The following is a 26751-nucleotide window of genomic DNA, read 5'->3' as shown; positions in this document are numbered from 1 at the left end:
GGATTCTGAACAGTCCTTCCCCAAGCTAATACTGTCTGATTCACTTCCACCCATTGTGAATATTGGACGTTGTCTATGGAACAGTTGTGCTTTATTGCTGAGAACTACAGTATATTCAACACTCTATCTTCTCCTTTGCTCTACCTATTGTACTTACATAGAAACATAGACAATAGGTACAGGAGGAGGCCATTCGGCCCTTCGAGCCTGCACCGCCATTCATTGTGATCATGGCTGACCATCCACAATCAGTAGCCCGTGCCTGCCTTCTCCCCATATCCCTTGATTCAGCTAGCCCCAAGAGCTCTATCAAACTCTCTTTTAAATTGCAGAGACTTGTCGGGGGGGGGGGGGGGGGGGGGGGGGGGGGGGGGGGGGGGGGGGGGAGGGAAGGTGGATGGAGGGTTATGTAGTTATCTAAAATTGGGAATTCAATGTTTGTATCGTTGCGTTGTAAGCTACCCAAGTAGAATTTGAGGTGCTGTTCCTCCTGTTTGCTTGTGGCCTCACTCTGGCAATGGAGGAGACCCAGGACAGAAAGGTTAGTGTGAGAATGCAAAGAGGTGTTAAAATGGTGAGCAGCCAGGAAGTCCAGGGGGTCTTGGCGGGCCGAGTGCAAGTGTCGGCAAAACGATAAATGGAATGCAATAAGCAAATAACATGTAAAAATTGTACTGGGTACACAAAAGCTCCACAGATGTAAAATCTACATTAATTTCCCTTCCAAATATCACTGAATCTCAAGGATGTTGATTTGGAGATATTTTACAGTGTTTCATATATTTTTTTCTAGGGTCTCGGTTTAGAACTGCAGACTGACAGAGAATGCTGGAACTGCTCATTGTTTTCTGGCATATTGTTGCAAACTTCCAGCTTTTTTGGAATGTCTCCCGGATTTTCAAATACATGGAAAATATTCACTCTGCACATCAAATGATTTTAACAATGGCACAGCAGTCATTGAAAAAGCACACAGCCCCTATTTCAATTAATGTTTCCTACTGCTTCGCAAACAAAATGCTAGTCCTGCCGCACCCCACATCATCATATGAACATTCACAGCTCTGTATGATAAATGTTGTTAAAATCTGACTTGGCAGATCCCATTAAATGTCAACAATTTCAGAATGACCTAGTTCATGATTTGTGAGCTGAATTATTAAATTTTAGTTGGTAAATCTCTCATATATTTGCTCACTTGTCAGTGTATTACAAACCCACCTTTTCATTGCTCGTTACAGCCGTCTCTTGTATTATCTTTGGAGCTGCTGTCATAAATGGTGGATTTGATAGTGTCTTCAATTAAACAGCAGTAAAAGCTGTGATCTGTGTTCTCCATAACAGTTGCCGGTCTCTAAGCGTCAAAGCAAAGAGTTTTGTGTCCATGTTGCCATGGTAATGTTAACATGCAATATAATTAAAGATTTAATGCCGCATTGAAGTCACAGGAGCTCAGGAAATGCCAGATAATAAAGGACGAAGGTCTTCACTTTCTGCAAGTCACAATGCAACATTAATTTTGTTTATTGCCAGATCGTAGCAATCACCTCATGACATCGTGTCCTGGGGACAGTTTATACGTGCTGCCTCTCTCCACAGTGTCATAGCCTCTTTACAAGGCATTGCAGAGAGCCAAGCTTTCCCAACTATTCCAACACTAATATCCTCCCGTTGTTGCACCTTACTCTGTGTTGCTCTCAGTTCCTGCTACCACCCATGTTGAATCCCACCCATTGCCATTCTCCCCGGTCATACCAAAAGCCTCTCTCCCCTGACTAACCTTACCCAAGGTCCACTCTCCCTCTGTCCATTCTCCATGTTCACTACACCCCTGTCCATTCTTCTCATCAACTATTTCCTGTCCGCTCTCGCTGTGCACTCTCCCCTGTCCATGCTCCCCTTTCACTCCCCTGTCCACTCTCCATGTTCTCTCTGCCCTGATCCTAGTCTACCCTGGCCCTAGTCTCCTCTGGCCCTAGTCTCCCCTGTCCAAACTTCCCTGCCCATGCACTAACACTCTGGTAGCCGAACACACTTGAGCCTCCAAACTCAGAGTGAATGATGCTGTTCTAAGTTATACCCCAATGTCCTTGTAAACAGTGGCTGTGCCATTCTGGGCCTGTCCCACAGGCGATTTTTCAGGCGACTGTCAGAGTGGAACACACATTGCAGGCGGGGACAGGGCAAGTGGGCGGAGCACTGTCTGAGTGAAATTCACATGGTGCAAAGCCAAGGTGATAGAGACACACACCGCGATGAACAGGAAGGTTGGCACAGTAATTAAGACGGTGAAAGCACAGTGTACGGGAAGGGTCACTACCTTTATACGGGGGGGGGGGGGGGGGGGGGGAGGGGGGGGAGAGAGGAAGGGGAGAGAAGGAGTGGAGACAACTTTTAAGAAGCCAGAGATACACGGTTGTGAAGCTCGGTGGACATTAACATCAGGCTCGGAAATCGGCATCAAAACATGGGGGGGGGGGGACACAATTTCTTGACGGCTGCACGCGCATGGGCACACTCACACACACACACACACACAACACACACACACACGCACACACACACACACACACACACACGCACACACTCACACACACGCACACACACACACGCGCACACTCACACGCGCACACACACGCGCACACACACACACACATGCACACACACACACACACACCCTCCATCACACGCACACACACACACACACACACTCACACACGCGCACACACACACGCGCACACACACGCGCGCACACACACACACACACACACACACACACACACAGGCGAGGCTTCAGTGGCTTCAGCCATGGGCCCTGTGGAAGGTAATAGTAAGATTAAACGAGTACTTACCAGTACGAAGTTTGATCTGTATTTTATGAGGAGTTACGATGAGGGATTACGTGAAGAACCCACCCAGCGCGCAGGCGCGGCATACTTCCAAGCAGCGGTGTGGAATCACAGATAGACACTAGTTGAAGTAAAGATAGTGAAGACCAACGAGACATTAGTCCGAATTTGATCTATATAATGAGGGTGGGAGCGGAGGGCACGTAATCCCTCATCGTAACTCCTCATAAAATACAGATCAAACTTCGTACTGGTAAGTACTCGTTTAATCTTACTATTTTACTTCGGAGTCACGTGAGTGACTACGTGAAGACTTCAAAGGTCTGTGATTTCAAACCGTGTAACAGTTATATCACTCACTGCCGAAAGATCATCGAGGGAGGAAGTGGTAGCTAGAGACCAACAAGTTTGTTTAGTTATAAAAGAAATATTTATTAACTATAACAAAAAACAAAATAGCTCCCATGGGCTTTAAATCATAACTTTGCGGTTTTTAAAACGGTATCCGCAAAGACGTCCTGTTCCATCAGCGGTTTGTTGTAAAATCGTTGGAATGTCGATTCCCTTGACCATCCCGCTGCTCTGAGGATGTGGTCGAGGGGAACCTGCATCCTATCCGCCGCTGAGGTGGACGCTGCCCTGGTTGAATGGGATTTAAAAACATTTGTGTTAATCCCTGCCATGCTGAGGACCTGTTTCAACCATCTGGATAATGTTTGGCTGGTTACCCGTCCAAAAGGCTTTCTGTGGCTAACCCATAAGGCTTTCCCTCTCCCTCTTAGCGTTTGGGTTGTGTCTAGATAATGATGAAGGTGGGTCACCACACACAGCCTAGGTTCTGGAGGGTAAGCCCGGAAGATCAACGGGGAGTTTGATGTACCTGGTCTACTTTGTTTTACCAACCCCGGCATGGTGAAAGTAATGGTATCTGGGGTGGTCACCATGTAGTTCAGATTAAGCTGATGGAGCGACTGAACCCTTTGAGCTGAGACAAGCGCCATGAGCATGAGGGTTTTGTAAGTGGCCTGTTCCAGGCTCAGGGATCCCACCGGAGGCCAACCTCGAAGGTGTGTGAGAACTACACTCACATCCCACATGTGAGTGTATCTAGGTGTAGGGGGTTTGGTATTAAAGATCCCCTTAAGGAGTCTGATGACTAGAGGGTGGGATCCCACACTATGCTGTTCTATCGGCATGAGGTATGCGGACAGTGCGCTCCGAGCCGTATTGATGGCACTGTAGCTCATCTTGAGATCATGGTGCAGGTGGGCCAGGAACTCCAGCACATCCGAGATCGAAGTCGTCGTGTAGGATGTCCCTGCGTCCAGACAGTACTGTTCCCATTTCCTGATGAAGGTCAGGTACTGTTTCTTGGTGGAAACTCGCAGGGATGCCGACATGGTGGTGATTGTTCTGTCTGATAACCCCAATCCCCGGTAAGGCCTGTTCAAAATCTGGAAACCAGGAGTTTCAATTTTTGGTGGCATGGATGGCTAATGCCAGTTACCGGGTGAGTCAATAATTGGGGGTGGTGTTGAAGGACCATTGGTGTCTCTACCACCATGTCGTGGAACATTGGGAACCATGGTTGGGTAGGCCAGTCGGGCACGACCAGAATGCCAGAGGCTGAGTCTGCCTGAATTTTCTGGAGTACCCGACTGATGAGGCAGAAGGGAGGGAAAGCATAGAAAAAGAAATTTCCCCAGTCCAGCGTGAAGGCATCTACCGCTGCTGCCTCTGGGTCTGGTTCCCAAGCCACATACATGGGTAGTAGGTGATTTAACCTAGACGCAAACAAATCTATATCTGGCGTACCATATTGCTTGATAATTTTAGCAAATAATTTTGGGTCCAACATCCATTCGATGTTGTCGTTGAATTTTCGTGACCTGGTGTCCGCCACTAAATTTAGTTTGCCTGGTAAATAGGCAGCTGATAGCCAAATATGTCTCTCGACACACCATTGCCAGATTATAGCAGTTAATTTGTCGCATGATACTGATTTAATGCCACCCATGTGCTGGATATAAGATACTGCCGTAGTGTTGTCGATCATAATTCTAACATGCACGTGTCGCATACCAGATGCATATGCTTTTAGCCCATAAAAGGCGGCGAGCATTTCCAAAAAGTTAATGCCCAGTGATTGTAGTAGCGATGCCTCTGAGTTAGTCCATCTGCCACCTGTGCTGTCTTTGGAGTTAGTAGCTCCCCAGCCTAAAGCACTGGCATCCGTTGCAATGGTTATGTTAGGATTGGTTACGGTGATAGGACTGTGACTGTGCCAAATATTGTCAACCCACCACTGAAGTTCTGATTTGGCTTCAGCGGGTAAATCCATTTTGCGATCATAATGCCCCCTATGAAGGCGTAATGCATGAGTCCTTGCTCTTTGTAAATTTTGATAATGCAAGGGCCCATGTTGGGCAGCCGGAAATGCTGCTACTATAGAGCCAATAACTCTGGCTACATGCCGTATTCTAGGTTGCGGGTGTGGCAATTAAATGGCTACAAGCTTCAATGAGTGAAACTGTTTTGTTCCTGGGCAGAGTGACAGTCATGTGAATCGTGTCAATAGTGAAGCCTAAGTAATCCATGTTAGTAGTAGGCTCCAATATTGATTTATCTGGGTGGAGGATAAAACCCAAAGTTTCAAGGAGTTGTTTAGTGGCTAACACTCCTGCGACAGCTTGTTCCCGTGTTCTTCCTAATATGAGAACATCGTCCAGATAGGCCACTACTAAATGTTTTAGTTCTCTCAATTTCTTCATGGCCACTTTAAGAATTTTCGTAAATAGTCTGGGAGCTGTCGTTAAACCATTGGGCAAAGCTCGGTACTGCCATAGCTGGCCCCTCCAGATAAATTTCAGATATTTAAAGTAATCTTTATGAATGGGTACCAAATAGTAAGCATCTTTGATATCTATGCTTGCCATGTAGTATCCCTTGGAGATCAGTTGTCTGGCAGTGACAAATGTCTCCATTTTGAAATGTTGATACTCAACAGACTGATTGAGTGATGTCAGATCAATAATAATGCGACATCCACCATCTTTTTTGGTTTTGAGAAAAATATTTGATACAAATTCTTGCGGCTCGTGTGTGGTCATTTCTATGATGCCTTTAGCCACGAGCCGATCAAGTTCAGCTTGTCCTTCTACCTTCTCAACTGCCGAGGGAAGGAACACCCTTTGGGGCATGTGCTGAACTGGCGGTTCTACGCCTGGTTTGAATTCAATCTTGTATCCACTAATACTGTTGAGTATAAACTGATTGTTAGTAAGGGAGCACCAAACATGCTTGAAGAACCTCAAACGTCCCCCTGTTAATACTACACCCTTTGTCTGTGTATGTTGACAGGAACCAGACCCACCTACCTCCATGTTCACTTGTGGGGTCGTTTCCGGTGGGTCTGGCCCAAGGTTGTCCGTGTTGGTGCTGCGGTGGGGCGGCGCATCTTCCCACGGCTCCGCCCTGGGCCCCGCTCTAAAAAAGAGCACTGGGGGTAGTGGGAGGCGGTCACCAGGCTTTCACCAGCTCGGTACCTGCTGGTGGATGCCGAGGCGTGCGGCCAACTGGGTGTCTTCGCCCTGCTCGGTCCTGGCCCTGCCCTCATGAGGCCTACTGGTTTTGCCGCCTCTTCCAACTCCTTGAGCCTTTTGGCCAGATCCGCACCAAATAGCAGCGCCTGTCGTTCGGGCGCTGGAGCTTTACAGAGGCCGGCATATGTTGGGTTGAGGGCAGGCCTGATGTTGTCCCGCCGTAGGTTGTTTAGCTCATACGTGGTGCTGCACATCAGTGCGAGGGCATCCTGCTGGGGTATGGTCAAGTCTTCATCCCCAACGGACCGAGCAAAGGCGGTGACGGCTGCTGAGTGGAGCTTCAGGACTCGCTGCATTTTGACCTCCTGAGCCCTTATGTGCTGCCCCAGCTGGTTCCAGATCTGCCCATTTACCGTCTTGACCCTCAGCGCCTCGCAATTTTCGGGCGCGATGTAGTTGTCAAGGGCCTGCTGGACAGCCTTGTCCTGCAGCGGGTTGTTGGACAGCCTGTTTATAGTTGCCGCCATTCTGGGTGGCAACACCATCCCAGTTGTTGGTGGTGCCGCATATCGGCCCACTACACCCAGTAGCTCTTCTTCCGGCACGCCCGGCATGCTGACGATATCCTCCGCCTGCCCTTGGGATAGGCCAGCCCAGTCCTGGCCTCCCTTACTGCCCTCGAATATAGAGGGTACAGAAGGGTGTGGAGAGGAGGAGGGCAAAGCCCGTCCTCCTGGGAGATGCCGCATCTCCTCATTAATCATACGCTCGAGGAGCTGCCTCATGCAGCTTATCCGAGCGTCTCCCCTTTTCGGTGGGGGAGAGTGTTCCCGTTCCTCCGAATCATCGGAGGACACCGGCCGGTCGGTTTTCTGTGTCGCCTTCCTCCCTGTGCGGGGCGTTGAGATCTGCAGCACTGGGGGCGGCTCGGTGTCGGGTGAGCGGGAGCGTTGAAAAAGCTCCTCCGCTGCGAGAGGCTGCCGTCCCGCTATGGACCCGTCCTCGGGTGGAGTAGGGCAGGCAGTCCTCCTGGCTGGTCGCTTGCGAGAGGCCATTATTCTCTCTAGCGCGACTCTGTAACAAAAAAGGCACTTACCTGAGGTCTCGTCTTTATGCTGCAGCTGGAGAGCCTGGCTCCAGCTGCTGCCGCTGTTGCACTGCTGACGTAATGCCGCGCCTGCGCGCTGGGTGGGTTCTTCACGTAGTCACTCACGTGACTCCGAAGTAAAATTAATGACGGGTGCCGGCAGTCGCCGAAAAAATTGCCATCGAGTCTGCAGACCCTCCGCCTTCCAGATAGAGAACCGCATCCCAGGCGGTGACCCGGTCCCGGTTCCGTCTGCTCATCGGGCGCCGACTCCACGCTGTACCGAATCACACCCGAGTCAAGCGGCGCGCTGGGCTGGAGGAGAGAGCAAGATGCATTCATGCGAGGTTTCGGCCGTGGGGGTTGCATCGGCCCGTTCACGGGGTCTTTCATTGGCCAGTGGGGGCTTCAACATCGGAAGCCTTGATTGCCTCGATGCAGCAGTTTGATTTTAATCCGCGACGGGCGCTGAAAGGCCCCGCGAATGGGCCGATTCAGCCCTTAGAAAGCGGCTGATAAAGTCCGGATGACAAAACATGGGGGGATCGTCCCCCACCTCTCAAAGCACGTACCCCCCAGAATTTCCGCCCCTGAATACCGATCAGTTATCCTTGGTTCTGAAAACTATTGCTTACGTTTTTTTTCCCCAATGAGCCAATGAAATTCACCGGTCAGCACCGGCTACAACCTATGAGAACCTACGACAACCTTCGACCTCCTGGCAACCCACTACCACTGCACCTGCGGCACGAGAATTCTCGCTACTCTCCATGGCGGTTTCATTCTGGTCGCCGCTAAGTTTTCAACATGTTGAAAAATTGGCGGCGACCATAATGAGGCCGCGCCTAGTTCCCAAAATGCGGGAACTCCTCACGACCATGAAGGCAACCAACTGCAACCATGTGCCGACCGACCATGTGGCGACTGCATAGTCTCCTGCAATCGCCTAAAAAGTCGGCGACGTGGGACAGGCGCATTAGATAGCACATGATATACCAGTGAGTGGATTATAGGTACTGTGGCGACTTTCTGTTTATCTGAGGTGTAGATTGAATGCATTTCTCCTGATTCAATCCTACTGAAGGTATCTTTTTTAACAGGGTGCGCAAACACAACAAAAATTGAAATATTCTTTTAACAAATTTAAAAGTTGTCATTGTGAAATCTTGCTGGTGGATGTCAACTGCCATCTAGCGATCCTTTAGCGTATTACAGATGAAGGCAAAGAGATGACAAACTAAGTGTAGAAACAAGGAACTGCAGATGCTGGTTTATACCAACGATAGACACAAAATGCTGGAGTAACTCAGCGGATCGGGCAGCATCTCTGGGGAAATAATGGGTGATCTTTTGGACCAGCGCCCACTGAAGAATGCTCCAGCGGAGAACACAGATACATGATGTTTCTGGGCTGAACCCTTCTTTAGACTGAATGGTTTCCTATCCATGTTCTCCAGAGATGCTGCCTGAACTGCTGAGTTACTCCAGCACTTAAGTATCTATAGCTGACAAGCTAATACTGGTGCAAAAGACTGCAGCAAATTGCTGGATGAACTCAATAAGCCAGGCAGCATCTGTGGAGGGAAATATCTTGAGCTGGCATTATTGGAACGGTGCTTCCAATAACCCCTTGATTCCCCCCCCCTTCATCTAGTAGCCTCATTAACTGGGTTCATTAAGTGCCCAGAAACAGAAAAGCACTGTGATTTCTGGAGGAGTCAAATGTAGTCTAGGAACATAGATTGAAGGGTCAGTCAGTAATGATAACACAAGTTCATAAGTTATAGGAGCAGAATAAGGATATCCAGCCCATCAAGGCTACTCTGCCATTCAATCATGGCTGATCAATCTTTCCCTCTCAACCTCATTCTCCTGCCTTCGCCCCATAAACCCTAACACCCTTACTAATCACAAATCTGGCAATCCCCGCCTTAAAAACATCCTTTGACTTGGCCTCCACAGCCGCCTGTGGCAATGAATACCACAGATTCACCACTCTCAGACTAAAGAAATCCCTTCTCAATGCCGTTCTAAAGATACATCCTATATTCTGAGGCTTTGGCTTCTAGACTCTCCTACTCATAAAAATCTTCTGCACATCCTTCTGAGTATAGAAGTTGGGATGTAATGTTAAAATTGTACAAGGCATTGGTGAGGCCAATTCTGGAGTATGGTGTACAATTTTGGTCGCCTAATTATAGGAAGGATGTCAACAAAATAGAGAGAGTACAGAGGAGATTTACTAGAATGTTGCCTGGGTTTCAGCAACTAAGTTACAGAGAAAGGTTGAACAAGTTAGGGCTTTATTCTTTGGAGCGCAGAAGGTTAAGGGGGGACTTGATAGAGGTTTTTAAAATGATGAGAGGGATAGACAGAGTTGACGTGGAAAAGCTTTTCCCACTGAGAGTAGGGAAGATTCAAACAAGGGGACATGACATGAGAATTAAGGGACTGAAGTTTAGGGGTAACATGAGGGGGAACTTCTTTACTCAGAGAGTGGTAGCTGTGTGGAATGAGCTTCCAGTGAAGGTGGTGGAGGCAGGTTCGTTTTTATCTTTTAAAAATAAATTGGATAGTTATATGGATGGGAAGGAAATGGAGGGTTATGGTCTGAGCGCAGGTATATGGGACTAGGGGAGATTATGTGTTCGGCACGGGCTAGAATGGTCGAGATGGCCTGTTTCCGTGCTGTAACTGTTATATGGTTATATGGTTATATCCACTCTATCCATACCGTTCACTGTCCGGTAAGTTTCAATGAGGTATCCATGCTTCTGAACACCAGCGAGTACAGGCCCTGCGCCTTCAAACGCTCATCATATGTTAACCCAACCATTCCTGGGATAATTCTCGTACATCTCCTCTGGACCCCCTCCAAAGCCAGCACCAGATATGGGGCTCAAAACTGCCAATTGAGACCCGTCCCATTCCCTCCATTGACGAACTGTACACTGCAAGGGCCAGGAACCGAGCGGGTAAGATCATCTCTGACCCCTCTCACCCTGGCCACAATTACTTCCCTCTGGAAGGCGACTCCAGACTGTCAAAGCTGCCACAGCCAGATATAAAAACAGCTTTTTTCCCACGAGTAGTAGCTCTACTCAATAACCAAAAATCTGTAGCCTCATTTTGCTCTGGTATTTTATTTAATTCACATGTTTAATCAATAATGTTTTATTATTAATGTTTCATGTTTAATGTTTCATTGCTAACTGCCACTGTATGTCATGTTGTCACTTGTGGGCGGAGCACCAAGGCAAATCCCTTGTATGTGAATACTTAGCCAATAAACGTATTCATTCATTTATTCATTTAGCTGCCTGAAATATTTAAGGACATATTTAAACACTCACCGAGAAGAAAATAGCCCACTCAGTTCTACAATAAAAATGCACCATCGATGGCTAACCAAAGAATTTAGGGATAGCATTAAATTGGAAGTTAATTTTGCAAAAAAATAGGGGAAAGGGACTTTTTCAGAAATCAGCCATGGATAGTTAAAAACTGTTGTGTTGAGGAAGAACTTAGGGTATGAGAGTAAACTAGAAAATTATTTAAAATAATATGGTAAGAACTTTTGTTTGGTATATGAAGATAGTTAAAACAAAGGTTGGTTCCTTAAAGGGTAATTTTCAGGAATTAATAATAGCCAAAGATTCTACTTAATTACCTTAGGTAATTAAGTGGTAAAGGACACCAAAGACATTCCAATAATAATAGGTAATGAGGACACAAGGAACTGCAGATGCAAAAAAAGACACAAAGTGCTGGAGTAACTCAGTAGGTCAGGCGATGCTGGCTGACCCTCTGGGCTACTCCAGCTCTTTGTGTCTTTATTTTATGATAGATAATGAAATAACCAGAGGCAGAGATGAACTTGGAAAACAATGGAAAAACAAAATTCAGAAGGGTGAAAAGATTGACAATGCGCCTGGACCTGGTGGCTTGCCCTCTCAAAGGAAGTAGGGGTTGAGGTTGCATTGGTTGTAATTTACTAAAATTCCTTGGATTTGGGAGAAGTCCCAGATTATTGGAAATCTTCAAATGCAACACCAATATTCAAGAAAGCAGGAAACTGCAGAGTGGTTAGCCTAACGCCTGTTATTGGGAGAATCCTGGAACCCATTATCAGAGGAGGTCAGAGCCGCACATTTATAAAAATCAAAAGACTAGAATGCAGCGTCAAAGTGGAGGAATGAAAGCGAAGTCATGTTTGATGCAATACTTTGACCACATAACATGCAAGCTGGGTAAAGGAGAACTGATGATGACAAAGTTTTCGGATCTTCAGAAGTAACACTTCAGCACGTTACAGAATGCATGATGTTGGTGGTGACAGATTGGCTAATATATGATTGACCAGCTCATAGAGAACATCCCTCCCCAATGGCTCCATCTGCTTTCAAAAACACCTTCCACTATTGTGCTACAGCTGACATCATCTTTGGAAAGAATACATGTTCATAAGTTATAGGAGCAGAAATAGGCCATTTCATCCATTGAGTTTACTCCGCCATTCAATCATGGTTGAATCATGGGGATGTCAGGACTTTCACATGAAGAAAGACTGGATAGACTCGGTTTGTACTCGCTAGAATTTAGAAGATTGAGGGGGGATCTTATAGAAACTTACAAAATTCTTAATGGGTTGGACAGGCAAGATGCAGGAAGATTGTTCCCGATGTTGGGGAAGTCCAGAACAAGGGGTCACAGTTTAAGGATAAGGGGGAAATCTTTTAGGACCGAGATGAGGAAAACATTTTTCACACAGAGAGTGGTGAATCTCTGGAATTCTCTGCCACAGAAGGTAGTTGAGGCCAGTTCATTGGTTATATTTAAGAGGGAGTTAGATGTGGCCCTTGTGGCTAAAGGGATCAGGGGGTATGGAGAGAAGGCAGGTACAGGATACAGAGTTGGATGATCAGCCATGATCATATTGAATGGCGGTGCAGGCTTGGCCTACTCCTGCACCGAATGGCCTACTCCTGCACCTATTTTCTATGTTTCTATGGTTGATATATCTTTCCCTCTCAACCCCATTCTCCTGCCTTCTCCCCACAATCCCTGACACCTATAATAATCAAGAATCTATCAAAGTCCACCTTAAAAATATCCGTTGATGGCCCGCACAGCCTTTTGTGGCAATGAATTCCACAGATTCACCACTCTCTGATTAAAGGAATTCCTCCTCATCTCCTTTCTAAAGGTACGTCCTTTTATTCTGAGGCTATGGCCCCTGGTCCTAGACACTCCCACTAATGGAAACATCCTCTCCACATCCACTCTATCCAGGCCTTTCATTTTTCAGTAAGTTTCAATGAGGACCCCCTTATCCTTCTAAACTCCAGCGAGTACAGGCACAGTGCCGTCAAATGCTTATCAAATGTTAACCATCATAAATACAGATCCCTCTCTGAGAGGGAATACTTGCCCAGAATCCCTGAGAGTTGATGGAGGTTTACATATGTAGAATTAGATTCATTTAGAAAAGTACAATGCAGAAACAAGCCGTTCAGCAAACCATGTCCATGCCTAATGTGACGTCGAAATAAACTAATATCCAGTGCTTGCATATGATTCATATCCCTCCATTCCCTGCATTTCAATGTGCCTATTGAAAGCCTCTTAAATGCCACTATCACATCTGCTTCCACCACCACCCCTGGCAGCATGCTCCAGGCACCCACCACCACTACGTAAAAAACTTGCTCTGCTCATCTCCTATTAATTTTTCCCATAGTCTTTGATATTTGCACCCCAGGAGTTAAGGTTCTGCCTATCTATCATATCTATGCCTCTCCTCATTTTATATACTGGCCCATCTACCCACCGAGTCGGCACCGACCAGCGATCACCCGTACACTAGCACTATTGTACACACTAGAGACAATTTTACAATTGTACCAAAGTCAATTCACCTATAAACCTGTACCGCTTTGGTGTGTGGGAAAAAACGGAGCTCCCGGAGAAAACCCACGTGGTCAAAGTGAGAACGTACAAACTCCGTACAGACAGCAAGCACAGTCAGGGTCAAACCCGGGTATCTGGTGCTGTGAGGCAGCAACGCTACCGCTGCACCATCGTGCCGTCCTAAAAGTTCTATCAGGTTTGCAGAGAATCCTGGGATTGTATTCTCCAGGCACATGATAACAATCACAGAAGGTTGTGAGAATGTTCTGTGGGACGTGCAAAGATATTCTCTACTGATGATGAAGGTTGAGTTAATATTTGCCAAGTGTCGCTGGGAGAGAGTTAATATATGCAGGAAATTACTGCTGCAGTAAGTTAGCGATTTCCACAGAATCCTTGGAGCATGCATTTGCTTTCAAGCTTTCCCGAGAGTGTATTTTTTATAATACAATAAAATTAGCTACAAAGTTCACAATATTAAAAATATGAACATTCACTAAACAAATGGGACTTGACTGCCGACCGCTGTTTTGTCAGGCTTCGACTTTATCCACAAGAGGGTGATGAGGATACAGCTGCCACCCCACCTCTGCTTGGAATGGTGAAGCCTTTCCTTCTTCCCTGCCTGTGGTTTGCTTTCTAGCCACAGAGCTGAAGCCACCAGCCATGTGACCTGGTGCTTCTTTGGCAGTAAATGCGAAACTTGATCTTTTTTCCCTTCATAATTCCACACACTGCACAGATACGGTATCAAAGGATATGGGGAAAAAGCAGGAACGGGGTACTGATTTTGGATGATCGGCCATGTTCATGTTGAATGGCTGTGCTGGCTCGATGGGCCAAATGGCCTACACCTGCACCAATTTTCTACGTTTCTATATTGGGCTGGATTGTACTCGATTCGGTTCAGCCCTGCTGCTGAGTGTTTTGTGATCAATCCATTACCAAGTTAGTTTGCAGCTGGAAGAACAAACACCCTCTTCCCCAACTCGCCTTTTGCCCAACTCTGCACATTCTACACCCCCCCCCAGCTTTCCCCCGAGACCTGTTTAGCATTGCCAACCCATGTGTATCTGCCTCCCACTGTACATTCCAGACTACAACCACCCTCTGGTAAGACATAGTCGCAGATTTAGGCCAAAATGGCACTGAGCATCGAATGTCTGTCATCAGGGTGATACAGTGGTGTAGTTGGTAGAGCAGCTGCCTACCAGCCTACCATATCTCCAGTGGCCATGTGCAATCCTCACCTCCAGTGCTGCCCTTGTGGACTTTGCACATACGCCCTGTCACTGTGTGAGCTTTCTCTGTGAATCTTGGACTCCAAAACTACCTCATATATACCTGTGCCCATTTTGAAGATAGAAACGCGAGTTTAGTTTAGTTTAGTTTAGAGGTACAGCGTGGAAACAGGACCTCGGCCCAGGGAGTCCACACCGACCAGCGATCCCTGCACATTAACAATATCCTACACCTACTAGATGACAATACATGAAGCCCATTAACCTACAAACCTGCACTTATTCGGAGTGTGGGAGGAAACTGAAGATTTATGAGAAAACCCACGTGGTCACAGGGAGAAAGTACTAACTACATACAGACAGCACCTGTAGTCAGGATCGAACCCGAGTCTCCAGTGCTGCAAGCGCTGTAAGGCAGCAACTCTACCGCTGCACCACCGTGCCACCAGTGTCTAAAGCCAGATTGAGCTTCCTTGCATGTTCAGTCTCTGTAGCATTCACCACCCAATCACCGCCAGCGGGGGGAGCACTTCCTACACTCCACTGCCAGCGGTCATTAACTCATCTCCCACAGCTTCACAGGTCCTTTGCAATCAGTGAATGCTTGGAATTTACTTTCCGATCTGGGCTCCCTCAAATAAAACATTGGGACTCAGCATGATGCACCACAGGTTTTCTTGCAAATTAATTTTTATCAGAGTTTGTGTGTGCTTGGCAAGTTGTAAGCCTGAAGAGTGTACGGCTTAAAACAACGTTGGCCTTTACCAGAGCCTGTGAGAGTTTAACATTCAGTGTGCAAACATTGCCCGCGTTTATGCAGCCAGTGAAGATGACACTGACTTCTAAGAGAGTTGTGCACAAAGGTCTGTAATGTGGGATTCCTCTCCTCCAGTGTCCTTTTAAAGAGATCCCTGGTATCCTGCAGCATTAATGACATTAAACAAGCTGAACAGCCAAATGCATTGAAGATTTCAGTTACTTTGCAGGTACTATCGCAAGGGAGGTTCTACTGCAGTTGTACAGGGTCTTGGTGAGACCACACCTCGAGTATTGCATACAGTTTTGGTCTCCAAATCTGAGGAAGGACATTGCCATAGAGGGAGTGCAGAGAAGGTTCACCAGACTGATTCCTGGGATGTCAGGACCGTCTTATGAAGAAAGACTGGATAGACTTGGTTTATACTCTCTAGAATTTAGGAGATTGAGAGGGGATCTTATAGAAACTTACAAAATTCTTAAGGGGTTGGACAGGCTAGATGCAGGAAGATTCTTCCCGATGTTGGGGAAGTCCAGGACAAGGGGTCACAGCTTAAGGATAAGGGGGAAATCCTTTAAAACCGAGATGAGAAGAACTTTTTTCACACAGAGAGTGGTGAATCTCTGGAACTCTCTGCCACAGAGGGTAGTCTAGGCCAGTTCATTGGCTATATTTAAGAGGGAGTTAGATGTGGCCCTTGTGGCTAAGGGGATCAGGGGGTATGGAGAGAAGGCAATTACAGGATATTGAGTTGGATGATCAGCCATGATCATATTGAATGGCGGTGCAGGCTCGAAGGGCCGAATGGCCTACTCCTGCACCTAATTTCTATGTTTCTATGTTTAGGAAACAGTTAGACAGGTACATGGGCGGGATAGGTTTGGAGGGCTGTGGGCCAACACTGGCATGTGACACCAGTGTAGCTGGGACCTATTGGTCGGTATGCGCAAGTTGGGCTGAAGGGCCTGTTTCCACACTGTATGCCTCTATGACTTTATTTCACATGGACCAGAAAATGAAAGTAAACTTTTCAATTAATATTTTACATTTTGTAAACATGTAATATAGTTGAAGCAATCACATAAAATTAACAAACTTAACATAATAAGCAATGTTGTTAAAAATGTCAAGTCAGGTGCAGTTTATCGTCCTATGCGCAAGTACAGTGAGGTACCTGTACAGGTATAGCAAAAGTCTTGCTTGCAGCAGCATCACAGGCGCCGAGACACAGGCAACAAACAAAAACATAAATTACAGGTAAATTACACATAAATTGTACAAGAAACTGAGAAGAATACTATGCAAAAAAAACAAGACAACAGTACAAAAATGCACTAATTAGAAACCAAGTAGTGCAAGAGGTTCCTAGTACTCTGTTGCTGAGGAAGGATTAGGGTTGTTTTGGTCAATTCAAGAACCTGATGGTCGTAGGAATGTAGCTGTTCGTGAACCCGGTGGTGTGGACTTCATGTTTCTGTACCTCTTGGCTTCTTCGTCTTGCGTATGGCGTGCACAGCCTAAAGTTGTAGGACAACTTGTTCTATCTGATCTTATTTGATTATGCACTCCAGGACGATTGCATTCGTCGAAACAGGGCGGACCACGTGAAGGTTACAATCTCCCACCCCACCTCTTGGCTGATGGCAGCAGCAAGAAGAGGGCATGACCTGGGTGGTGTGAATCCTTGATGCGAGAATAATATGAGGGTCCCGATTAGCAGTTTCAGTCTTTTTTTGGAAAACCAGTATCTGCAGTTCCTTGTGTGTACATCTTGGTTGGTTTGCTTGAGTTGAACTGAAGGATCTGTTGCCATGCAATGTAATTCTATAACTCTATGAATCTGTGAATCTATAAGAATATAAGAATCAGGAGCAGGTCACATGTGCCATTGAATCAAATCACGGCTAATCTGTGCTTTTAGTCTCAGCACCACATTCACGCCTGATCTTTAGATTAACTTGAATTGTCCCAGAAATGAAGGATTTTGTCGCCAGGATTCGCCTTCAGATGTTTATCCTATTTGTCTTGGAATGATGAAGGTGAAGAGGAGATTTGATAGAGGTCAACTGGTTTAGACAAAGCAGATGGATGGAGGCTGTTCCCATTTATGAATGGTTCAGGAACCAGTAACAGAAATGTAATGTTTTGGGAAAAGATTACAAGGACCATGTGAGGACCACTTTGTTACGTAGAGAGCAGTTATGATAAAAAATCACTGACTTGTGAAAATTCATCACTCAGTGATTTCAAAAGTGAATTTGATAGATTCTTAAGAGAAAATTATTGTCAGGGCAGTGGGGAAAGAGATTGATAGGATTAATCTGCAAGGAGCCAACATGGGCTTGATGGGCTGAATGGCTTGCTTCTCTGCCAAGATGATTATCTTAGGTTTGACTCAGCATCCACATTACCTTTCATTTGCCGCATCTCACTTGGTAAATGGTATGGAGGTATTAAAGCAGAGATTATTAATGTAATCTGCCAACTGTAAGTAAATATGGATATTAGTTAGGATGTGATACATTGGTAATCTAAGCATTTGCATAGTGCGCTGTGAATTTCCTCAAGGATTGATTGTGCTTATAAAGGTAAGCTTGTTGAATATAAGATTGGAATAGATAAATAATAAGTTTCGTCCTTGCCAGGATACAATCTGATCCACAAAGTTCCCAGAGCAGATTGTCCTTTCACAATCCTAGTCAACACTGAGGCAAGCTGTGTACATCTCCCTTCAATGTTTACGATGTGAGATGATGACAATGAACTATTATGTAAAGTCCCCTGATGTTGGAATTAAACAGCCAGGTTTCAAGTATCCAGCAGGAATCTTTGTAATCAGAGTGACGATCAAATGTGGAAACAAAGAACTGCAGGTGCTGGTTTACACAAAAGGGCACAAAGGGCTGGAACTACTCAGTGGGTTCGGCAGCATCTCTGGAGAGCATGGATAGGTGACGCTTTGGGTCTTGATAGTAATGTTTACTGGTATAAGCCCCACCATGCCGTAGAATAGCGAGAGCTCTTCCTCCTGGTCAAATATCACATGTCCCATTGACTTGTGTGTACTGGTGACACCAAACACTGCCTTAGCTCTGCTTCCCTGTCACAGTTCTAAACTAGAATCATAACACCATAGAGATATACAGCGCAGCAAAAGGCACTTCAGACCCGCTCATCCATACCAACCAAGATGCCTATTAATGCTGGTTTCATTTGTCTGTGTTTGGACAACGCCCCTCTATAGAAAACAAATCTCTCTATTCTCTTATATCTGTTGCTAAGGCTCTACTAAGTGAGGTATCTGAATTTGATTGAAATGCCCATCAGACTCGAGGGGTCATGTGGCCAGCTCCTGCTCCTGATACCTACCTTCTTATGGGTTCACAGATGCATAGAGTAGCAGCATCCATTGTCTAGTGATTTGACACCCAGTACACGTTGAGCAGATTACCCATTTCAAAAATATTTGGGAGACTCAAGCCGATGGGCCAGGTGACTGGAGGCCAACAGCAGCCTGGGGCTTGCCTGGAATGGGCACTATCCATACCAACTGTGTACGGACTGAATGGCACTAACACATGGCACATCTTGCAAGCGGCATCAGCACAGTATTTCTGCACACTTGCTGGGCGGGGATGTGTTTAGGTATGGCAATACTCTCCTGGACTGTTTGTAAGAAACTAATTTCACTGTGTGTTTGCACTTCACTCATGGGACAATGAATCATTGAAAGCATTGTACCAGAATGATCTGAACTCAGCTTATACCTCACGTTCACGCCTCACCTCACACGGTGTTGTGGGCCCAACTCAACAAAACACGAGTGAAGGGAGTTCACTTGATAGGGTTGCCAACTTTCTCACTCCCAAATAAGGGACAAAAGGTCAAAATAGGAGATAAATTCCCGATGGCAATTTATTGACTGGGTGAATGATGAGTTGGCCCCAGGTAATGGACTGCACTCAAAGCCCAGCCAGCGCGCCAGCTGAGGAGTTTTGGCCGGCGCGATGTTGTGCGCAAAGTCCGGCACCCCATCCAACTGAACCAATGATCGGCCATGAGAAGGAGGGCTGGCGGTGTCTGTGGTAAGTGAAGGTCCAAAGGTCGGACAGCTAGCCGGTTTGCCGACCGAAGGGGCCACGGGATAGGCGCTGCTGCTACACTATATGGGCTGCACTACGTCGGGACAGGTGAGGCGGGGCCCGGACGCGGCTCTCCGACCCGACAGTCCCCTCGACCCGAGTAGTAGCAGTCAAATACGGGACAAGGGCAGTCCCATATGGGATAAACCAATTTAGCCCAATATACGGAATGTCGGGACAATTGGCAACCCTACCACTTGATAACCCCAATGATAAACTTGCCTATACACGATTAGTTTTTATATGCTTGTTAACATGTAGATAGCTTATTATTGCATTTAGAGTTGGTTTATTGTCCTACTTCATAAGTGTGTATAAACAGTATTGATACTACTTTGGCTTTGGGCTTGGTTTTCTTGGTTTAGTGCTTATCCCGGTGTTATAGCACCAGATACTTTGTGTTTTACCAGTAATTCAGCCACAAGAATGTGCATATCAATCTGGATTATCCTCTGGATATCCTTTTTCTCCAGAGATGCTGCCTCACCTGCTGAGTTACTCCAGCACTCTTTGGTATAAACCAGCACCTGCAGTTTGTTGTTTCTACTTCTATATTCAAGAAATATCCTGGACTTTATGCTCAGCCCACGGCTGGAATGAGAAGTCAGATCCACTCACAACTCATTTCATATCTTGTCGCTGTAGGCACAGGAGTTTGGGACAAATGGGTGGCTGCTTCCTAGTCCTCAGTGTTATATGAACGCTTGTTTTACATTCCAGTCACTATCTCTCTTTCCTGACCACTGAGTCAAACAAGGCTGGACCTGAGTGTTTACAGCCAAGATTGGTATGAGATGAGCTTTGATCACTTATCCATACCAGGACTGCCACCTGTGCAACATTGCTTTGTACTAACCCTTGCCTCAACTCACCCATTGCTGTGAAACCGGTCTATGTCTCCATCATTGTCGACTTCACTGACTCAAATGCACTCATGAACCACCTCCCTCTGTTGATCAAAACAAGCCCATAACTGTTACCCTAGTGCTTCTTACCTGGCTCATGTTGGTCAATAACATTCCTCCAAAGAATCTTTGAACATATTGCAAGGTGAAAGAGGTTGTCTGATACCAATTGTTCTTGAGATCATACCTTACTTTAGCTTTTAAAACTACTCCAATTATCAGAGCTTCCGGCTCCTGCGATTTTGGCCTTTTATATATTTCCTATACCTTTTCCCCATTGATAGCAATGTCTCCAGATGCTTGGGACAGAACCACAGAGTTCCCCTACCACACCCCTCTTCCACCCCTCCAATATCCTGCTTACCATCTAGGTAAACACAAAATGCTGGAGTAACTCAGCGGGTCAAGCAGCATCTCTGGAGAGAAGGAATGGGTGACGTTTCGGGTCGAGACCCTTCCTCAGATTGATGTGCGGGGAGGGGGCAGGACAAAGATAGAATGTAGGTGGAGACAGTGGGACTGGGGTGAGAACTGGGAAGGGGGAGGGGATGGAGAGAGAAAGCAAAGGCTATCTGAAGTTCCAGAAGTCAACATTCATACCGCTGGGGTGTATCTATCGCCCATGTCAAGCCTTTTATTGACACTTCCCATTATCTTCTCTAGATGTTGTCAGACTCTGTTTCTCTGAAATATCTCGGGGTGGTTTTATTATCTTGCCGGTCCTGTGCAAGTTATGAGTAGTTGTAGGGTGATGATTTGCAGTAGATGATTGATGGTTGTGTCGAGCTCTGATCAGTAATCTCTCCCGGCCCCTGTGTTCAATGCCAAGGAAACGTTGCCGGTGATCACTGTTCATGCCACAAAATAGTTAAATAGATATTCTTGCTACACCTTGCAATGTTATTACATGGCTTTTGGTACTAAATGCGTAATCATCTGGGTGTTAACATGGGTTGACTTAAAAAAAAAAAAGCTCAGCTTTTTAAAGAAGCAAAGCTAAATTTGGGAAAGTGATGTTCGACTCTGGCAGAAGAGAGGCAGGATAATGACATTTTCAATTCATTTCGCTCTTTATTCCTGACAGGTTTAATGTGGCACGATGACGCGATGCAGCAGGTAATTGCGAAAGAACTTTCCAGTCTCCACCTGACCCGTCACCTGCATCCTGAAGCTGGTTCTCCAGACAGCTTGAGGTGAGAAATAAAGTGGTGAATTGCTCAGGTACTGCTGAAGGCTGACACTCAGTAAGGTCTCCCGTGAAGACCACTTCCACGGGTAATAAATTACTATCAAGTCCATATGAATGGAGAATTCAATTTAAACTACTCAGTTAATATCTGAAACATGCTGGCAGATTGGAGATGCATAGCATATAGATATTGAGAAAGGGTCTCCAGAATGAAACTGTGTCTGGCATTTTGTTCCAGCATGGAAACACACTCTTCAGCCAACCGAATCCACGCCGACCAGCGATCATTCCGTTCACCAACGTTATCCTACACACTAGGGACAATTTACACAGTAGAGTTGCTGCCTTACAGCATCAGAGACCTGGGTTTGATCCTGACTATAGGTGCTTTCTGTATGGAGTTTGTACATACTTCCTGTGGCCATGTGGGTTTTCTCTAGGTGCTCGGGTTTTCTCCTACATTCCCAAAACATCCAGGTTTGAAGGTTAATTGGCTTCTATAAATAGTCCCTAATGTAGACTGGGTGATGACTGGTCGGCATGGGTTTGGTGGGCCGCAGGGCCTGGTTCCACGCTGCATCTCGAAACTAAACTAAACTAAACCAAACTAAACTAAACTCGTTACAGGGAGTGGTTGGACAAACTTGGCTTGTTTTCTCTGCAAAACGAAAGTTGTGGTATAAGTGTATAGAATTATGAGGGGCATAGATAGGATATTATCCACTGCATCCCACCACAATCCCAGTCATTAATCACCACATCCCCCAGAGTCCCCACCCCACCCCTCCCCTACCCCCTTCCCTCCACCCCTCCCCCCCCTTCCCCCCCCCCCCCCCCCCCCCCCCCCCCCCCCCCCCCCCCCCCCCCCTCCCCCCCCCCCCCCCCCCCCCCCCCCCCCCCCCCCCCTCCCCCCCCTCCCTCCCCCCCCCCCCCCCCTCACCCACCCTCCCTCCTCCTCCTCCCCCCCCCCTCTCCATCTGTCCCTTGCCCTTCTGACTCTCCCCAATCTCTCCGCCCTCACCCTCTACCCCCCCCCACCCCCCTCTCTAGACGTGCCTGTGAGTTGGGGGGCTATGCATAAGTGGATAGGGCGGCTATAATATAATATCAAGGGGGGGGTAGTTAGTGTGGGGGTAGTGTGTGTTAACCTGTATGCCGCCCCGCACCCCTCCGCAAACGCGCGTTGGTGGATCAGACCCAATGAGTCTGCACTTGGTCTAGTATCTATTAAAGCTGTATGTGTGTGTGTGTGTGATTTTGCATGTGAAACACCTCTCCTCGAAAACCAGATGCCGAAACGGGAAAATGTTTATATATTCCAGTATAGATTTTTCTTGTGATTTTAGAAATCCACTCTGTACATTTGGTATATTATTTTTCTGATATTTTTAATTAAAATTGTTGACCAATCTGACCTTTTTTTAAAAAAAAATCTGACCGCTGCCCAGCTGCTGACATTACAATAACAGTGATATGTTTACATCTTCTGGTAGAAATTTTCCTTATGATTTAAAAAATCCAATTCTTTATACATTTGGACAATTATTTCCTGAGATATTTACTAAAATTCATAACCAAACTGACATTTAAAAAAAATACTAGCTAAGTGGGACCCGTTGGGTCCCATGTTCACACGGGAGGGCTGGTCCCCTGACGCAATATTCCACCTCTCCACCAATTCCAATATTGGTGGCCAGTGGGGGGGCTTTCTGGAGCGCTGGTATGGGTTCTTGGGGTGGCAGCTTAGTCCCTCTAGCCTGATCTGCTGGCAACTCACTCACGGCTGGTGGGCTGGCAGTTGACTCATGGCTATTCCTTGAAATTCCATTTCAAGCAGGGTGCAAGGCCACCAAATTCAAATCCATTTTCCTACCATTTCAAGCAGGGTGCAAGGCCACCAAATTCAAGTGCAGTTTCTTACCACTTCAAGCAGGGTGCAAGGCCACCGAATTCAAGTGCAGTTTCATACCACTTTCAGCAGGGTGCAAGGCCATCAAATTCAAATGCAGCTTCATACCATTTCATGCAGGGTGAAACCACCATAAAACCGCACAAAACACCAAACTCACAGTTCAGTAGACATTCAGTGTGTTCAGTTGATTCACAGCTCAGACAGAGTCGTGACCTCTCCCTCCCCCGTAATGCAGAGACTGATCCACGTCCACACTTCCGGCTTTTATAACCCCTCCCCCTCCCACCGGAAAAGGTGTGGCCTTCATGGCGTGATTGACAGAAGAGAGATTCTAAACATTTTTTAAACACTAATAACACATTTATTTTTCATTGATGGGAAGAATTCTCTGCACCTGCTGAGCAGAGGGGACTGAGTAAGATTGCCAAAAATCACATCCGTAAGTAATAGCGTTTTATCTAAAATCAAAATACAGTGCAAAAAAGAAGTTAGTGCATTTGCAGTAAGAAGTGCCTTTTAACTTCAAGCCAAAGCACCCAAGCCACCATTTGCAGTAAGTAGTGCCTTTCAACTTCAAGCCAAAGCACCCAATCCACCATTTGCAGTAAGTAGTGCCTTTCAACTTCAAGCCAAAGCACCCATGCCACCATTTGCAGTAAGTAGTGCCTTTCAACTTCAAGCCAAAGCACCCAAGCCACCATTTGCAGTAAGTAGTGCCTTTCAACTTCAAGCCAAAGCACCCAAGCCACCATTTGCAGTAAGTAGTGCCTTTCAACTTCAAGCCAAAGCACCCAAGCCACCATTTGCAGTAAGTAGTGCCTTTCAACTTCAAGCCAAAGCACCCAAGCCACCATTTGCAGTAAGTAGTGCCTTTCAACTTCAAGCCAAAGCAACCAAGCCACCATTTGCAGTAAGCAGTGCCATTTAACCAAGCCAAACCACCCAAACAACCATTTGCAGGCAGTGCCTTTTTACTTCAAACAAACCATATTTTTATTTTCAAACCACATTAAGGGGACTCACAGTTGAGAAGACATGTGTTCAGTGTTATTCAGAGCTCAGAGAGACGTGACCCTTTGGCTTCATCCATCTTGCAGAGACTGAATGAGGCACACCACTTCCTGGTTTTATAGTCCCTCCTCCTCCCCCCAGCAGGGGCAGCAGAGAGAATGGTGAATTTAAAAAAAAACTATAATATCTCTCTGATTTATCATGGATGGGAAAAATCCTCCAGTCCAGGAAGGCGGAAGGAGGCTCTGAGCGAGGTGGCCAAAAATGACGGCCATAGGTGGCAGCGTTCTCTCGGATATCGCAGCACAGTGGGCCAAAAGTGGTCAAGATCAGACTTTTAGTAATATAAGATTAAGGTTGCCCAACTGCTGACCTCACAATGCCTTTGCACGTGGCCCAACTGCCTCCTGGCCCCGCCCGGCCCAGCCCCGCCCCCAGCCTGCCTGCTGCCCCCCCCCCCCACCCAGCCTGCCGGGTTGTTGATTCCATTGTTTTTCATTGAATTTAATTTAATTATTTCTCACTTAACATCACTAATTCTTAACATTAACTTTTAATTTCATAGACAGTTTTTTAAAAAATAAATTTGCTTTTGACAGCATTGACAGCTTAGATTGGACCCGCTGTGTGTGTGGGTGCATGTGTGTGTGAGTGTGTGTGTGTGTCAGTGTGTGTGTGTGTGTGTGTGTGAGGGTGTGTGTGTGTGGGGGGGGAGGGGGGTGTGTGTGTGTGTGTGTGTGTGTGTGTGTGTGTGTGTGTGTGTGTGTGTGTGTGTGTGTGTGTGTGTGTGTGTGTGTGTGTGTGTGTGTGTGTGTGTGTGTGTGTGTGTGGGGGGGGGTGTGTTGGTTGGTGTGTGTGTGTGTGTGTGTGTGTGTGTGTGTGTGTGTGTGTGTGGGGGTGTGTGTGTGTGTGTGTGTGTGTGTGTGTGTGTGTGTGTGTGTGTGTGTGTGTGTGGGGGGGGGGGGGGGGGGGGTTAGTGTGTGTGTGTGATGCGGCATGCTCCTCCTCTGAATTCCATTGAGCTGCCGACACCATTTCGCTCTCTCTCTCTCTCCCCATCTCTCTCTCTCTCCCCATCACTCTCTCCCCTCCCCCCCTCCCCCTCCCCCCACCCTCCCTCCCCTAAACCCCCTTCCCTCCACCCCATCCCCTCCCCACCTTCTTCCCCCTCCCTCCCCCCCATCCCTCCCTTCCCCCCCCCCCCCCTCAGCCCCCCTGTCTCCCTCTCTCTCCTCCCCATAACTCGCACCTCTCCTCCCCCACCCTCACTCCAAAAGGAGCAAATTAATAATATTAATATAATATCAAGGGGGGTAGTTAGCGTGTGTGGGGGGGGGGGGGGGGGGGGGGGTTAGTGCGTGTGACGCCACATGCCACCCCCCCCCCCCTCTCCCGCAACCACACGTTGGGGGAACAGACCCAACAGGTCTGCACTTGGTCTAGTATTTTTTAAAGACAAAATGTGGACAAATAAAATATAATCATATTTTAAGATAATAAATTCTGAATATTACAGATACAGCTCTCAAAATATACCTGATCAACACCTCTGCAATAATTCCTAATCATTACCACTGCAGTTCCTCAAACAGTTAAATCCTGCACAAAGCTTTGAACTCATTTTGATTTGTGAACCAAAATCTGTTTGGCATAAACATGAAAGAAATTATGCCATTAAATATTGAAGACTAGTTAAGTCCCAAATGGGGAGCTTGATCAGGCTGGAAGTTGTTTCTTTGGAAAAAAAGAGGGAATATAAACTAGCTCCATTATAATTTCATTCATTCTCTTTCACGTATGATAGATACATATCATCAGAAACCATTTCATCCGCGGTTCAAGTCTTAGGATGTCGGTCCCTATTGGAGTCAGCTGTGTTCTGTGTGTGACGTTTTCTTTTCTTTCCTGTACATGGTGTCCCCATCGTACCCTTTGTCAGCCTCCTTTCATTGATCACCCTTCCATGGCTGTGAGGCAAAAATATTTCTGATCAATTGTACTTTGCTTTTTGTTTTTAGTGGGAATACTCTAGTTATTCTTGAACTAACAAATTTAGTTTAGCTTAGAGATAGGGCATGGAAACAGGTCCTTCATCCCACCAAGTCTGCGCTGACCAACGATCAACCCTTGCACGGGCACTATCCTACACATTAGTGACAATATTCAATTTCCAGAAGCCAATTAACTTACATAACTGCACGTCTTT

At 46.5% G+C, this 26751-nt stretch overlaps 1 protein-coding gene across 1 annotated transcript in view; it reads left to right on the top strand.

The window, feature by feature from the left end:
- Window positions 1-26751, top strand: part of ptprn2 (protein tyrosine phosphatase receptor type N2) — a 724318-nt gene that overhangs the window by 200615 nt on the left and 496952 nt on the right. The window contains exon 4 of the mRNA XM_055664540.1: window positions 21518-21626. Within this exon, the coding sequence (XP_055520515.1) occupies window positions 21518-21626 (109 nt within the window). The remainder of the gene's footprint in view (window positions 1-21517; window positions 21627-26751) is intronic.

Source organism: Leucoraja erinacea, chromosome 2 (genome assembly GCF_028641065.1).
Source record: "Leucoraja erinacea ecotype New England chromosome 2, Leri_hhj_1, whole genome shotgun sequence".
In the NCBI taxonomy this organism is placed as follows: domain Eukaryota; kingdom Metazoa; phylum Chordata; class Chondrichthyes; order Rajiformes; family Rajidae; genus Leucoraja; species Leucoraja erinaceus.
Note: the sequence above shows the minus strand (reverse complement) of the source record. Positions and strands in the feature narration are given on the sequence as shown.